We start from the raw sequence: 12,758 nt of genomic DNA, 5'->3' as shown, positions 1-12,758 counted from the left end.
CAGGGGAGAGGATTTATTTAGTTCCCTCCACCACCTAAGCCTCCATTCCAAAAAAAAATCCTGGGCCTCAGTGCACCCTTAAAGGGGGAAGAGCAGTGATGTTACCTGCAAGCAGCTCAGAGGGGAATGGGAGCGGTAAGATGACCCTGCCTAGCAATGTAGAGTAGGACACTAGTGTGATCAGCTAGCTAGGGGTCTAGAACCCCCAACCTGCTGTTTTCAAGCACAGATGCTGCTACCCAAGGAGCCATGCTGCCCAACCCTCTCCCCAGCAGAGGGAACCTGTGAACACCTGAACTGGTGCTCACACCAGCTGGGCTGTGACCCCTCTGCCCCCGGGTGGGTCACCGCCGCCTGCGATTGGCTGCTGATGTATCAAATGGAGAGCTGGCGGGGGCTGCCCCAGGTGCAGCTTCCTCCTGGCCTCCAGGTGCCCCAGAGTGGGTTGATTTGTTGGTTTGTGAGAAGGGCAGCGCTCAAAATGTTTGGCTTCCAAGCAAGGTAAAGGGTGGAGCGGGGTCCCCCTGCTGCGGGAATGGGGTGTCCCCAGAGCTGCCTGTTGCTTTCAGTTCCTCCAGTGCTGGTGGCATTGGACTGGTTGCCCTGGGCACAGGTGGAATCATCCGCTTGCCTAGTTATAACATCAGGGCTGTGCTCTGGCAATGCAAAGGGCTAGGGCTGCGCCAGCCACATCAGTGATGGAGCCAAACCTGTGGCTTTAGGGGGCACTGGGCTGGGGGGGACAGTTTGCCCCAAATGGTGAATCTAAAACCTTCCAAAAAGCCAAGGCTGCCCTGCCTTTACTTGGGGGCACAGGGATGGCTGCTCCTGGCCTTGCCTGGAAAATCCCTGGCTCCTATCCTGTGCAGAGCCATCGTACGTACAAGTTGCTGCAGCATATCTAGTCCCATGTGCTCAGAACTCAGGAGCTGGGTGTCATGAGACGCTCATGAGATTTTAAAAAATAATCCATGTCGGGGTCTCTTTATTTGCCTTCTGGCTCTCCACAGCTCCCACTGTCCAGCTGTTCTCAACAGCCGGAGGGGCTGGAGACTTACTTTAAAAATATGTAAGCTGCAGTTTTCCTGTAACCCTCCCTCCTGACTCCAGGAGCTGGGGCTTTAGGCAAAACCCCAACAGTAGCAAGACTCCCAATGAAGTTACAAGATTATTAGTCGTACCTAAGAGCCTGGGTCATAGACCAGGACCCCAGTGTGCCAGGGGCTGTACAAAGGGCTGACAGTCTCAATGTAAGAGAAGAGACGTAACAGGGGGAGCCAGACAGACTGATGAGGGAGCACAAGGGAGCAGTGACTGTGCTAATCAGCATGAGGGGCTGTGCTCTCGACGCACCATGGCCAAGTTTTGTGTCGGGCTCGTGGCAGAGTAGGTATCTGAAGGAGGATAACGAGGGGGCTTTGTGAATATGTCCAGTGGCGGGAGCGTGGGCGAAAACATGGAAAATGCTTCAGCATCTCAGTGGAACCCAGCGTCTCTACCTGCTCAAATGTCACTTGAAACCTCTCTTTGTTTCTGCCGTGGTTCCCATAAAGCCCCCTCTTTCTGGACCCCTCTGGGGCCTGGTGGCAGGACCCACCACCGTCCCTGGCAACGGTGGATTCCTCCTGGGACGTGGCCGAGATGGCGGCTCGGCGGAAGGCCGCGGATGAAGACTCAGACCTGAGCCCACTGGAGGGGGACAGTGCAGAGGAGCTGGGTGTGCTGGACCCGGTGAGTGCACGTCTAGAAAGCTGAGCTGCAACCACTGATGTTTGTCTTTCTGGGGACCTGCCCTGGGGAAGGGGAGATTCTCCCCCGTTTTACAGTGGTGATGCGGGGTGGAGTTCTGCTCCGTCTTTCCCTCGAGGCTCAGGAGCTGTGTGATTCAGTGGTTGGCTGAATGTGATTTGATGGCACTAATTTCATCCCCTTGATGCTTTGCAAAAGCATGTGCTGGTGGATGGGACACTGGACAAGGGAGGACTTGGGACACCTGGGTTCTGGTCCTGGCTTTGTCACTGGCCTGCCTTGGGACCTTGGGTAAGTCACTCTTCACTGCTGCTGCAAAAAAGAGTGTGTTTAACTCAGGTTAGCTAATCACAGGGAAGACACGGCAACTCTGCTTGAACTCGGGTAAGCTGGTCCAGCTGAAGTCTGTGGAGCAGTTGGGGGTCGAACTTGCACAGCTAACCCCAGCTGGCAAGAGGCTCTGCAAAGACCTGCCTTGAGACAGGCCCTGCCCTGTAGAGCTGACACTGAGCAGACAAGACAGATGCCGGGTGGGAGGAAACAGGACTGGGCCTGGGGGTCTCCTCTTGCAGAGCTGCCCCTCTCTGCACTGGGTTCTCACGTGCTCGGCCTCTTGGGTTTGGTGCTCAGGAGCTGGAAGCCATCAAGGCCAAAGTCCGTGAGATGGAGGAGGAGGACGAGCGGCTCAAGGAGCTGCAGGCTGAGGCCAAGAAGCACCTCATCCTGAGATCGCAGGCAGGTACGGAGCTGCAGCTCCCCAGGGAGGGGCTGGCTCCCGAGGGGTGGCGGTAAGCTGAGGGCTGGCTGTTTCATTGGGGGGAGGGGGAGTCTAGCGCCTGTCTCCGAAGCTCAGGCCACTCCAAGAGGCAGGCTAGACGGGTTACAGGTCTGAGCCTGTCTGGCAGGTCCTTGTAAAATACCCCCCAACCCCTGCACCTTCCACCCTCTGCAGGGGCCTTAGTGCCTCTCTGGTGATGACCTGCTCTAAGGACACAATGTGGCATGTTTGGGGTAACACTCCCGCTCCCCAAAGGGGGACAGACCCCAAATGAGGAAGAGAATAAACACAGAGGGCTGCAGGACTGGTTCCCTCAACAGAGGCTTGGGCCTAGCAGAGCATCAACACACTCAGCTCTCCCCTCTGGAGATCAAAAAAAAAACAGGAGTACTTGTGGCACCTTAAAGACTAACAAATTTATTTAAGCATGAGCTTTCGTGAGCTAAAGCTCACTTCTTCGGATGCATAGAATGGAACATACATCGGTCACATGTGAAATGAGTTCGGTGGGTTTAGCCAGGTTTGTCCGTAACACCCATTGCATGGTTTGCCGTGACTAGAGAGGCCCTGGAGTGGAACGGGGGGGACTTAGGTGTGTTGGCAGATTTGGCGATTGGGGGTGCTCAGGACAGAAGTGGCAGGAGGTGGTGTGTGGAGGAAGCATGTCCTGAGAATAAATAGAAGCAGCAAAGAATCCTGTGGCACCTTATAGACTAACAGACGTTTTGCAGCATGAGCTTTCATGGGTGAATACCCACTTGCATCCGAAGAAGTGGGTATTCACCCACGAAAGCTCATGCTGCAAAACGTCTGTTAGTCTATAAGGTGCCACAGGATTCTTTGCTGCTTCTACAGAACCAGACTAACACGGCTACCCCTCTGATACTTGAGAATAAATAGACACTCATCTTTCACCTCTGAGGAGACCTCTTGCTCCAAAGGGCTGAGGGGCTAGTAATTCAGTCTCTAGGGCTGTCAGGGTCCCCCTCCCATCAGCACCACCCTCACTTGGCCAGAAACCCCACTGCCTCCCTGTCGCTCTCTTTCTGCGCAGCACCTTCAAGGGAATCCTTGTCTCTGCAGGTATTCCCTTTCCTAGGACAGCAGAGGAGAAAATTGAGGCTGATCAGAGATCCATCTACGTGGGCAATGTAAGTGGGACAAGTCGAAAACCACAATGAGACCCCCCTCTTCAGTGAGGTTCCCAGGGCAGAAAGCTCAGCAGAGCTGCTGCTCCTTGTGCTAACGGGCTGGGGGTGGGATGTGTCCCAGCCTTCCTGCTAGGAGCAGAGCTGGATGAACGACACATTACTGGATGCGCTTATCATCCCCTCCTATGAGGGAAAAGAGTGAGAGCCACTGTCTTGAACTTATTTCAAACTTATCTGCAATTATTTCCACCATTAGCTTTGGGTCTGGGGCTCCCTTGTGGATATTCAAAAACACAAGTGGCTTTGCTTGGGCCTAGCTAGGCCACACGTGTTGTTTCAGTTCCCTGACTGGATGGTCAAGGCTTAGATTCAGGTTTCCAGCTGGAATGTCTGATTCTTTCTAGCCGAGAGTTACACCGGTGCAGTGAGCGGCCAGCACGAGGCTCAGGCACTGCGTCTGTGCTGTGGGTCTACGCGAGGCCTTGTGAGCCAGTGTCACCCGTGCCAGCGAGCGTCTTCCTGAGAATCCTTGTGGAGGACAAGGCCAAAAGCTGATGAACGCAGCCCGAGCTGATTCACTTCTTGATTGGCACAGATTTTCACAGGAAGGGCTCTGTGGCATTAGCCTAGCTCTGCGTAACATACTCTCTAAGAGCACTGACTCCGGAGGCAGATGCATGAGGGGCAAATCTCATGTCCTGATGTGCTCCAGACAGGAGCTCCTCGACATGGGGTTAAAATCTACCCACTGCAGTGAGTGGGCATTGAACCAGCCTCCAACATGTGCCCTGCACATGGGGAAAATTCACTGGCTGGTGCCTCTGGTGAGGTTCCCTGTATAATAGCTGGGCATGGGGCACCTCATAAATCAACATTATTTATTATCACTGTTTAGTGCTTGGATGCCGCCCTGAATAATTTGAGCTGGTGGAAGGCCGAGCCATTGCAAATGATATTCTGGGGCTGAGAGGGCATGGGCCCTTGGTGGCATCTGAATGGAATTGGGGCTGTCTTTGCAGGTGGACTATGGTGGAACAGCAGAAGAGCTGGAGTCCCATTTCAATAGCTGTGGGCAGATCAACCGAGTGACCATCCTCTGTGATAAATTCTCCGGACATCCCAAAGGGTCAGTGCTGTGTTCTAGGGACCCTTGGATTGTGGCAGGGTGGGGTGCGGTGGGGTGGGGAATATGTTCTGAGAACACGACGCATGATCCTCATATCTTTGCTCTAGAAATTTCTTTCCCAGAGCCCCATTAACTAGGGAGGCGGCCATTCCTATTTCTTCTCCTGTCTTCAGCTGGGATCACCAGATCTCTGCCGAAACCTTGGCTCTCTCTGACTTCCAGCATCTGCAGGGAAACCAGCTGTAGGACCAGCATTGCTTTGGGTTGGCGTTTAAGGTTTCTTTCATTGTCTTCTTCCTCTGTTACTGCCCACCTTGGGTGCAAACAGCTCTTCTGCAGACCTGGCATGTCTGGCTTTGGAGGCTAAGTCCGAAGCCCAGTGCTTTACTCCTTCCTCTTACTGATGTTTGAAACCTGGTCTGGAAACTTGTCAATATCATTTCTGCCTCTGCTGAGGTGCTCCTTCCGTCTGGCACAAGCTGGGATGAGAAGCGCTGGGGAGAATGTGTCTGAACTTTCGATACTTCGCTGATTTAATGATTAGTGTCAGCACAGCTCTGGCAATTGGGCTCTTAACATGTGCTTCCTCTGTTGGCTTGGCAGCAGCACTGCACGAAATGCCTTGTGTCCTAAATATATAACCCGGGGAGGTTGGGTATTTTTAAGTCACTGTTTGAAAAAATATATATATTGCGCAAAACGAGGCACGTGTCCATTCTGTCCCATACACCTGTTCAGATTTCCATAAGCAAGGCCACAAAGGGTGTGAGAGTGCATATTCTGTACAAGAGTGCTGGTCTGTGTGTTTTCATGAGTACACTCCAATAGGGAACAAAGTAATTAAATGGGATATTGCAAAAGATCCATCATATTCCAGGCCAGGTAATGGCTTAATGTGCTCAGTATGTCTCAATCCATAGCCCACTGCCCTCAGGAGGAGAGAGGAGCTCTTCTGACAGCCTCTCCAGCTAGTTCTTCATACATACTCCAGCCGTGTCCTTGTCAGCAGAATAAATGTCACCTACATGTAAACACCTCCCTCTACATTAAAACAGAGGTGTATATTTTTATTTCTATATCTAACTTAGCTGCTGCTTCTCTCCTCTCGCATAGCAGAGTCATGGGCTGGCTGTCTCCCTGCATTATAGAGAGTCGGGATTTATTCTGAATGTGCTGACAATGTGCTCAGTGCTATGGGACACCCATAAAGTTGGTCTCTTCCCCAGACAGCCTGCAAGTGATGGTGCTAGTCCTGCACTGGGAGAGTCTGGGTGGAATTCACTGCCCGTGCAGATCCCCATTGACTTCAGTGGGGCTCTGTGCAAGCCAGTCAAGTGCCATCAATTGCAGTATCAGAGCCTAAGTCTGCCCAGGATTCAGAGCTATCGCATGATTTCCCTGGTCATTGAACTGGAGAATTTTCCTTGATTCAAAATCCCCTGGGGAAGCTTAGCTCCGGGTGCTTTTCCTAGCTCTGACCATGTTATACCACTCTGCTACTGGGCCAGTCCCCATCGCAATCTGGACTCAATAGCATCTGTCTAGCGAGAGCTGCACTTGAATGCAAGGTGCGAGCTCAGTTTCAGATTGGTGCATGGGGCTGTATGCTGCCTAGGCGGGCTGTTTAGAGCATGACTTACCAGCTGGTGAGAGAGATCACAGCCCAGGAAAAGAGCGTTGGCAACCGTTGTGCTCTAAAAATTGTTTAATGGTTGATTGCACGACTGACTAATATGAACCGATGGCAGTAGGTATCGCTCCAGTGCCAGCCATGGTGTGGTCTGCTACCCTCCATTCTCTCAGCGCTGTCTGGAGAGGCACCTACTCAGTTATCTGAAGCAAAAGCCTTTAGAGTGGCAGGACAGACTCCCCATGCTGAGCAGCAGACCGCAATGTTACCTGGCCACCTGCGGGGGTTACCGTGTTGGGACCTCCCCGAGCAGATGCTGCAGTGCAAAGGGGACATTGTCTTCCTTTCCCTTTCCAGGTATGCATACATTGAGTTTGAGGACAAGAGCTCTGTGAAGGCAGCGGGGGAGCTGGACGAGAGCATGTTCAGAGGTCGGGTCATCAAGGTAAGGACACTGGGCCCGACAGGGGTGTGAGGCAGGAGTGACTAGTGCCATGAACCTAGGGAGGGATTTGCCTCCCTGACGAACGCACTTTGCTTCCTGGGGGTCTGCACCCGGACCACAGACGGAGCTAGAGATACGTCATTGGGCTGCAGCTGTTTGTACTTCTCTGGGTGCTGAAAAGGAGGCATCCCAGTGCTGAGTCTATGCCTCCAGGTCTCCCAGGGTGCAGGCCTCAGTCAGGGTCTGAGCTGCTCCTGCTTGGCTCCAGCTTCTTTGCTGTGGGTTTCATTGGTTTTGCCTCTTGCCTCCCTCCTCAGAGACGCTGCCTCCTGCCTGGCAACAGGCCTTTCCCTCTGGGGACAAGGGGCCAGCTCCACTCAGGGAGGGCCCTTCGGTGCCATTGCTTATAGCCTGGGAAATGTAGCACTTGTGGCCACCTTCAAACCCTGCTCCCTCCCAGGCTGGGAAGCTGCTGCTGTTGGTTCACCAAGACCTCGGGATACACTGTCTCTGATTCGAGTGGGAGACGCAGTTTGCGAGGGAAGTGCGGGGGCAGGGGTCCTGGCCACTCCTTGATCATTGACTTGTCTCAGGTGCTGCCCAAGAGGACCAACATGCCAGGTATCAGCACAACTGACCGTGGGGGCTCGAGGGGCCGTTTTCCAAGCAGGGGGGACCTGTCGCAAAGGGCAAACGTCTATGGAGCGCTGAGAGCAAGACCCCGAGGGAGAGTGTACAGGTGAGCGGTGATGTTCCCTGCTGACGGGAGGTCGGCGGTAGAATGGAGAGTCCCATGTGCTCTCCTGCACGGCAGGGTTTGGTGCAGGGTGTCTCCAGGCCTGTCGCTGTGCTAGCAAAATCAGCTTTGCAAATGGCATGAGAGGGGCATTTTCCCTGGTCACTAGGTGTCCCAAGCATAGGCTGTGGCCAGCACTCCAGAAGCTCTGGGAGGCTGGGAGTATCACAAAGCACCCACCTAGCCCTTTCTATGGCTAAACACCAGCAGAGCCCTTCCACCTGCCAGGGAACGGGGGAGTATTTATCCCTGTTTTCCAAAAGGAGCAAACCAAGGTGTACACCTGCCCCAAAGCTGCACTAGACTCTTCTGTGAGCTTTCCTCCATGGCTACCTGCAGTACTACGAACAGTGTGAGCGCTACTATAGACCGGCTGTTGGCGCTTCCGTCTCTGGGCGGCCTGCCTGGCCCTGCTCAGAACAGATCTAGGTGACGTAGGAATGAAAACGAGACCCAGGTAACTGCCAGCTATGCAAAAACTTGGGAGAGAAATGTCTAGCAGAAGCCAGGCCATTGAATCAGCCCACAGCACCATGCTTACTCCCGGTGCCCAGGCTGCCTCTCTATTGTAATGAACTCTTTGTTTAATGGCTGGCGGCTGCCCGTGTCTGTTCTGCAGTAATCTCTTTCCTTGGTTCGTGGTGGGTTTCCACTCGGACTTCGAAGTCGCTCCAAGTGTCAGTCCATGTAAGCTGTCCCATTTCGAAGAGGAGGCAGGGGTGTGCAGGAATACAGACAGGACTTGCTAGGGGCAAGGGGAGCAGGGGGTTAATCAACACGAGCCTTGATACTCTGGCTCCCCCCAGTAAAACCAGAGTAGTGTCCCCACGGGGTCTGAGATGCAGGGGGCGGTTCCTGCAGAAATAGCCTCCTGAGGGCTTGAGGATGTTACTTCAGAGAGACGCCTGCACTAGAAGCATATTCCTCTCCTGGTCCCACGGGCAGTCACATGCTGTTAACATCACCCGGGTGTCCGCATGGCAAGCGGGAGGCTGGGAGCCGCACACAGATGTGAACGTGGGCAGCCTGGCAGGGCCTGTAGGCAGCAGCTCTGCTGCAATTGAAAGGGACAGAAATGAGCAGTGACTCTTGTGGGAGGGAGACGGATGCCCAGGGCGCACAGTACCTGTGAATGTCCTTCCACCTCAGTGACCCAAGAATGGCTGGCTTGGAGGCACACTGAGACGAGCACTAGGACCCATTCTCCAGCCCATGCCTGGGCTTCCTGCCTCAGCCTGAAAGTGCCCTCGTTGCTAGATACTGCCTGCTCTGCTGTATAGGCTCACTGTGGAGAGCTGGGTTTATTCCCGTGGCGTAGGGAATTCCTCTTGATCCTGCCATGCTGGCAGCGTGCTCTAGCTGAGCACAGCCCTAGGAACTGGCTACTCCGGGGTTCCACTCCCAGATCTGCCACTGACCTGGCAAGTCACTTCCCCGTCTGTGCCTCAGTCTCCTGGCGGGGTTGTGCTAACGAAATGCTTGCACAGCACTCTGAAGACGCAAGGTGCTAGGTGACGGTTCTGTGGGCAGGCCTGCGCCCTGCAGTTTGGAGTTTTTGTATGTTCCGCTCACTCCAGCATTCTTCCAGCCCAGGAGTAGATGAGGGTTCCCTTCAGGGCCACTCACTGCCAGGGGCGGCTCTAGGCACCAGCACGCCAAGCGCGTGCCTGGGGCGGCAAGCCGCGGGGGGCGCTCAGCCGGTCGCCGCAAGGGCAGCAGGCAGGTGGCCTTCGGCGGCATGCCTGTGGAGGGTCCGCTGGTCCCGCAGCTTTGGCGGACCTCCCGCAGGCATGCCGCTGAATCCGCGGGACCGGGGATCTCCCGCAGGCAAGCTGCCGAAGGCAGCCTGCCTGCCGTGCTTGGGGCGGCAAAATACCTAGAGCCGCCCCTGCTCGCTGCTGCCTCAAAAATGGATGCTGAGCCTATCAAGGCCCATATGCCCCGCTGATGAGAGACCAGCAGTGGAACGAGTCAGTCTCATGTGGTGCCATTGCCGGGTGGAACAGGCTATTACGCTGTGAGCTGCAGCTGCTTGGGAGCGAGGAGATAAGAGCTGTCCCTGGGCTGTATTGAGGACCAGGAATGCTGCTCGTTGGTCTGTGTGAGGCCTGGGGCAGCCGGGCCATCTCGAATGGCAGGTCTCTCCCACGCTGAAGAGCAGACACAGTTTTGATTCGGTAACTGACTAAATCGCTGACCTAAGAACATTGCCTGAGCCGGCCTGTGCTTTCTGATACTGCTTTTGTTCTTGTCTAGGGGTCGTGGCAGGTTATCGCCGTGGTACTCTCCCTACTAGGCTGAAGGATGGGACGACGCTGGAGACTCCAACAGGGCTGGATTTAAAAGTGGGGGATGGGAGAGGGGTTTAAAGAGAACCTACCTGAGCATTTAGAAGTCTGGACGATTTTAATATTTTTGCCTGGATAGAACAGTGCAGTTGCATGTTGCACAGTTAAGGGGGTGAGTTGTTCTGAGGGAGAATGGAGCCAGGCTACCCCTAGCACAGCTGGATGCCCACCATACTCAGTGCCAGAGCCACACTGGCACTTTTCAGGAGCCAGAGGCTTGCCCCGAGTTTGGTTACAATGTCAAATCCTTCTTGTTGAACCCAATATTCTCCCAGCTAGAAAGAACAGCTGATCTCCGGGTATACATGGCGCACTCTTGACAGTGAATAGGAACAGAGTTCACTAGATGATCAGCTTTATCCTCATCCTGTAGAAACTGGAGGACAGGGCTGCATTTTAGGACTCCATATAAGCCAGATTTGGCCCTCTGGCACCGATCTAGCAGGGATGTGGGTGAATGGGTGCTTCTGGAGGACTGTGCAGAGCATTCAGACAGGGCTAGGTTGGAGCGATGGGGATAGTAGGGAGCATGGGAAAACAATTCCTCTAGGAGAAGAGAGCTGTAGGATGTTCTGTTTCCAAAACTGTCAGCTGTACTTCAGCTGGGCCACAGCTGTCAGGAGCGTCTCTCTGCTCCACCTGCTGCTGCCGCCGTGTGAGAAGGTCTAAACCCCTCCTGCTGCCAGACTGGAGAAACATATGCCTCCACTTTGCTCTCTGCGACTCACTTCTTCAGCTTGTCCTGTGGATCATGGATGCTGACATCTCTTTAGCACAGGCAGGTCCTCAAGACCCTCCAGGGACAGTGGGATCTCTTCTACCCTCTGTAACGGCGGGGGTAAGATTCTGGGAACCGCTTAAATTCAGATCTGGCCTTATTTTTTAAACTTAACTGTAAAAACCTCATTAGGGTCTTAGATACATTTTTGCAGGGGAAATCCAAACCTTTTCCACTGAATTAAATTAACTCATTAGGACTTTGTCCCCCTAAGTGTGTGGTCCTGATTCTGCCCCTGGGTAGAGGAATAAGCATAACTCTGTGGTTTGGCTTTCTCAGTGTGCTCCTACTCTTCCGTATCTAAGAGCAGGATTCAGCCCTGTAAATCTCCTGGAAGAAAAGGCATCCCTACCCTGGGTTCTCTTGAAACATTGGTGTGTTTTCTTTAATGTCTGGGGTTAAACAAGACCTGACTACCTGCAAACTCTTTCTCTCCCCCGATCTTGTTCTGTAGCTGTGATGCAAGTCCAGGCACTCACTGGTTCACTTCTGATGGGCAGAGTTTGAATCCAGTCTCTAGTGACAAGGGGGAGTTTTGTGGGTCTAAGCTTAGGCTCTATTTCTTCCTCTCCCAGTGACCACAGATTGGAGGTCAGTGCTGGAAGGCCTTGGCTGAAGTAGCAGGGGCTGTTGCCAATCAGGGTGGGAAGTGCATGGAGGGGGTTTTGTGTGGGAATTCCTACACAGCACCTGTCTGCATTGCGCAGTTCAAGCCACTGCAATTCGTCTCACTTTCATGAGTGCTAAACTTGCTCCTATTTTTAAAGGAAAATGTTTTTGGTTAAAAAGAAAAGCCTGGTTAAGAAACCTAGTGAACAATGTTACTGTGTAAAGTTATACATTTAAATACATTTTATTAGAATTCCAGCACTAACCTGTCAGGATCTTTAGTCAAGTTTCCCTTTTCCCCAGCTACAACTGATGCAATGACTAACCCTTAAGGCAGCTTTCTGGGCGGTTGAAGGGACGCTGGCAGGATAAGAAACCTATTTTAGAAACAGATTTCCCTCCCTGCTAACACCTTGGATCACTGAATTTCAGAAATCTAACTCTTCACACGTGTTTACTATTTGCACTTTGTCTAGCATGGAGCATAGAGAGACTGTTGCTTCACTTTCTGGTTCTCCTGAACCAGCCCAAAGTTTGGGTTGCAAATTTTGAAGGGACAATCCAAACCTTTCCCATTGATTTTTTTTTTAAAGTAATTTCTGTATGCCCTAGAACTTTTACAAAACCTATTTTTTGGGTCTAAAGTACCTGGCAGTGACCTTTTAATGACCGTTGTTGAAAAGGAAACACTGAGTGCTGGTCTTGGCAAGTAGAAAGATTTAACTCACCTTTTTATGTGTAAAAGTTTATCAAAATAGTAAGGTACAGGTATGACTTGTTTGGGTGGGAGGGGAGCTGGAGAATGGGAGAGTGAAGTGTTTGACACTTAAGTTATTACTGCTGAAATGTATTGATTGAGCTGAGCAGATTTCTCTGATCAAGTTCTGTTTGTGAGAAAGTACTGTTTAATTGTCAGATATCTTTTTAAAAAATAAATGATCCTGCTGTCTAAAAAAGTTTCTTCCACAATGAAAGTGCAGAAGAAGCAGCAGACCTGTCTTTGCACTGAGCTAGTTGCCTTTAGAAGACTCTTAGGAGCCCCAATGCCTGCTGGGGAATAACTGTTTGTGGATGTGAGATGCCTAGTCATCCCCCCTGGGACCCAGCCTGCCGCTAAATGCACTTGCTCATGAAGCCCTATACCAGGCGCCTGGGACACACAAGGAACTCTTCAAATACCAGGAATGCAGGAATAAGACACAGTGACTTGTTTGTGAGAAATAGTGTAGACCACAGAAAAAATCACACCTACTGCAAGATGTTTATCAGAGAACACCATAATATGTCCATATCCACTGACGTGGTGAATTTGGCCCATAGTCAGGAGCCAAGTGAATTTCCAGTGGTT

The 12,758-nt window shown here is 52.5% G+C and overlaps 1 protein-coding gene across 1 annotated transcript; it reads left to right on the top strand.

The window, feature by feature from the left end:
• Positions 1 to 415: 415 nt before the first annotated feature.
• PABPN1L (PABPN1 like, cytoplasmic) lies at positions 416 to 12,366 on the top strand. The gene is made up of 8 exons (XM_039502709.1): positions 416 to 501; positions 1,554 to 1,731; positions 2,380 to 2,488; positions 3,611 to 3,678; positions 4,698 to 4,804; positions 6,792 to 6,879; positions 7,473 to 7,618; positions 9,932 to 12,366. Exons 1-8 carry the CDS (start codon positions 482 to 484, stop codon positions 9,969 to 9,971), a joined length of 756 nt encoding a protein of 251 aa, XP_039358643.1. The 5' UTR covers positions 416 to 481; the 3' UTR covers positions 9,972 to 12,366.
• Positions 12,367 to 12,758: the final 392 nt, after the last annotated feature.

The sequence above is a fragment of the Mauremys reevesii genome, linkage group 16 (genome assembly GCF_016161935.1).
Source record: "Mauremys reevesii isolate NIE-2019 linkage group 16, ASM1616193v1, whole genome shotgun sequence".
Classification (NCBI taxonomy): domain Eukaryota; kingdom Metazoa; phylum Chordata; order Testudines; family Geoemydidae; genus Mauremys; species Mauremys reevesii.
The sequence above is the reverse complement of the archived record's forward strand: the minus strand, read 5'-3'. Positions and strand labels throughout refer to the sequence as shown.

What these genes read in the sequence shown, in the direction of transcription:
- PABPN1L (XM_039502709.1), top strand. Translation starts at nt 482, where the DNA reads ATGTTTGGCTTCCAAGCAAG. An exon ending in CATCCTGAGATCGCAGGCAG is followed by an intron (nt 2,489 to 3,610) that starts GTACGGAGCTGC and finishes TTGTCTCTGCAG; the next exon opens with GTATTCCCTTTCCTAGGACA. An exon ending in GATCCATCTACGTGGGCAAT is followed by an intron (nt 3,679 to 4,697) that starts GTAAGTGGGACA and finishes CTGTCTTTGCAG; the next exon opens with GTGGACTATGGTGGAACAGC.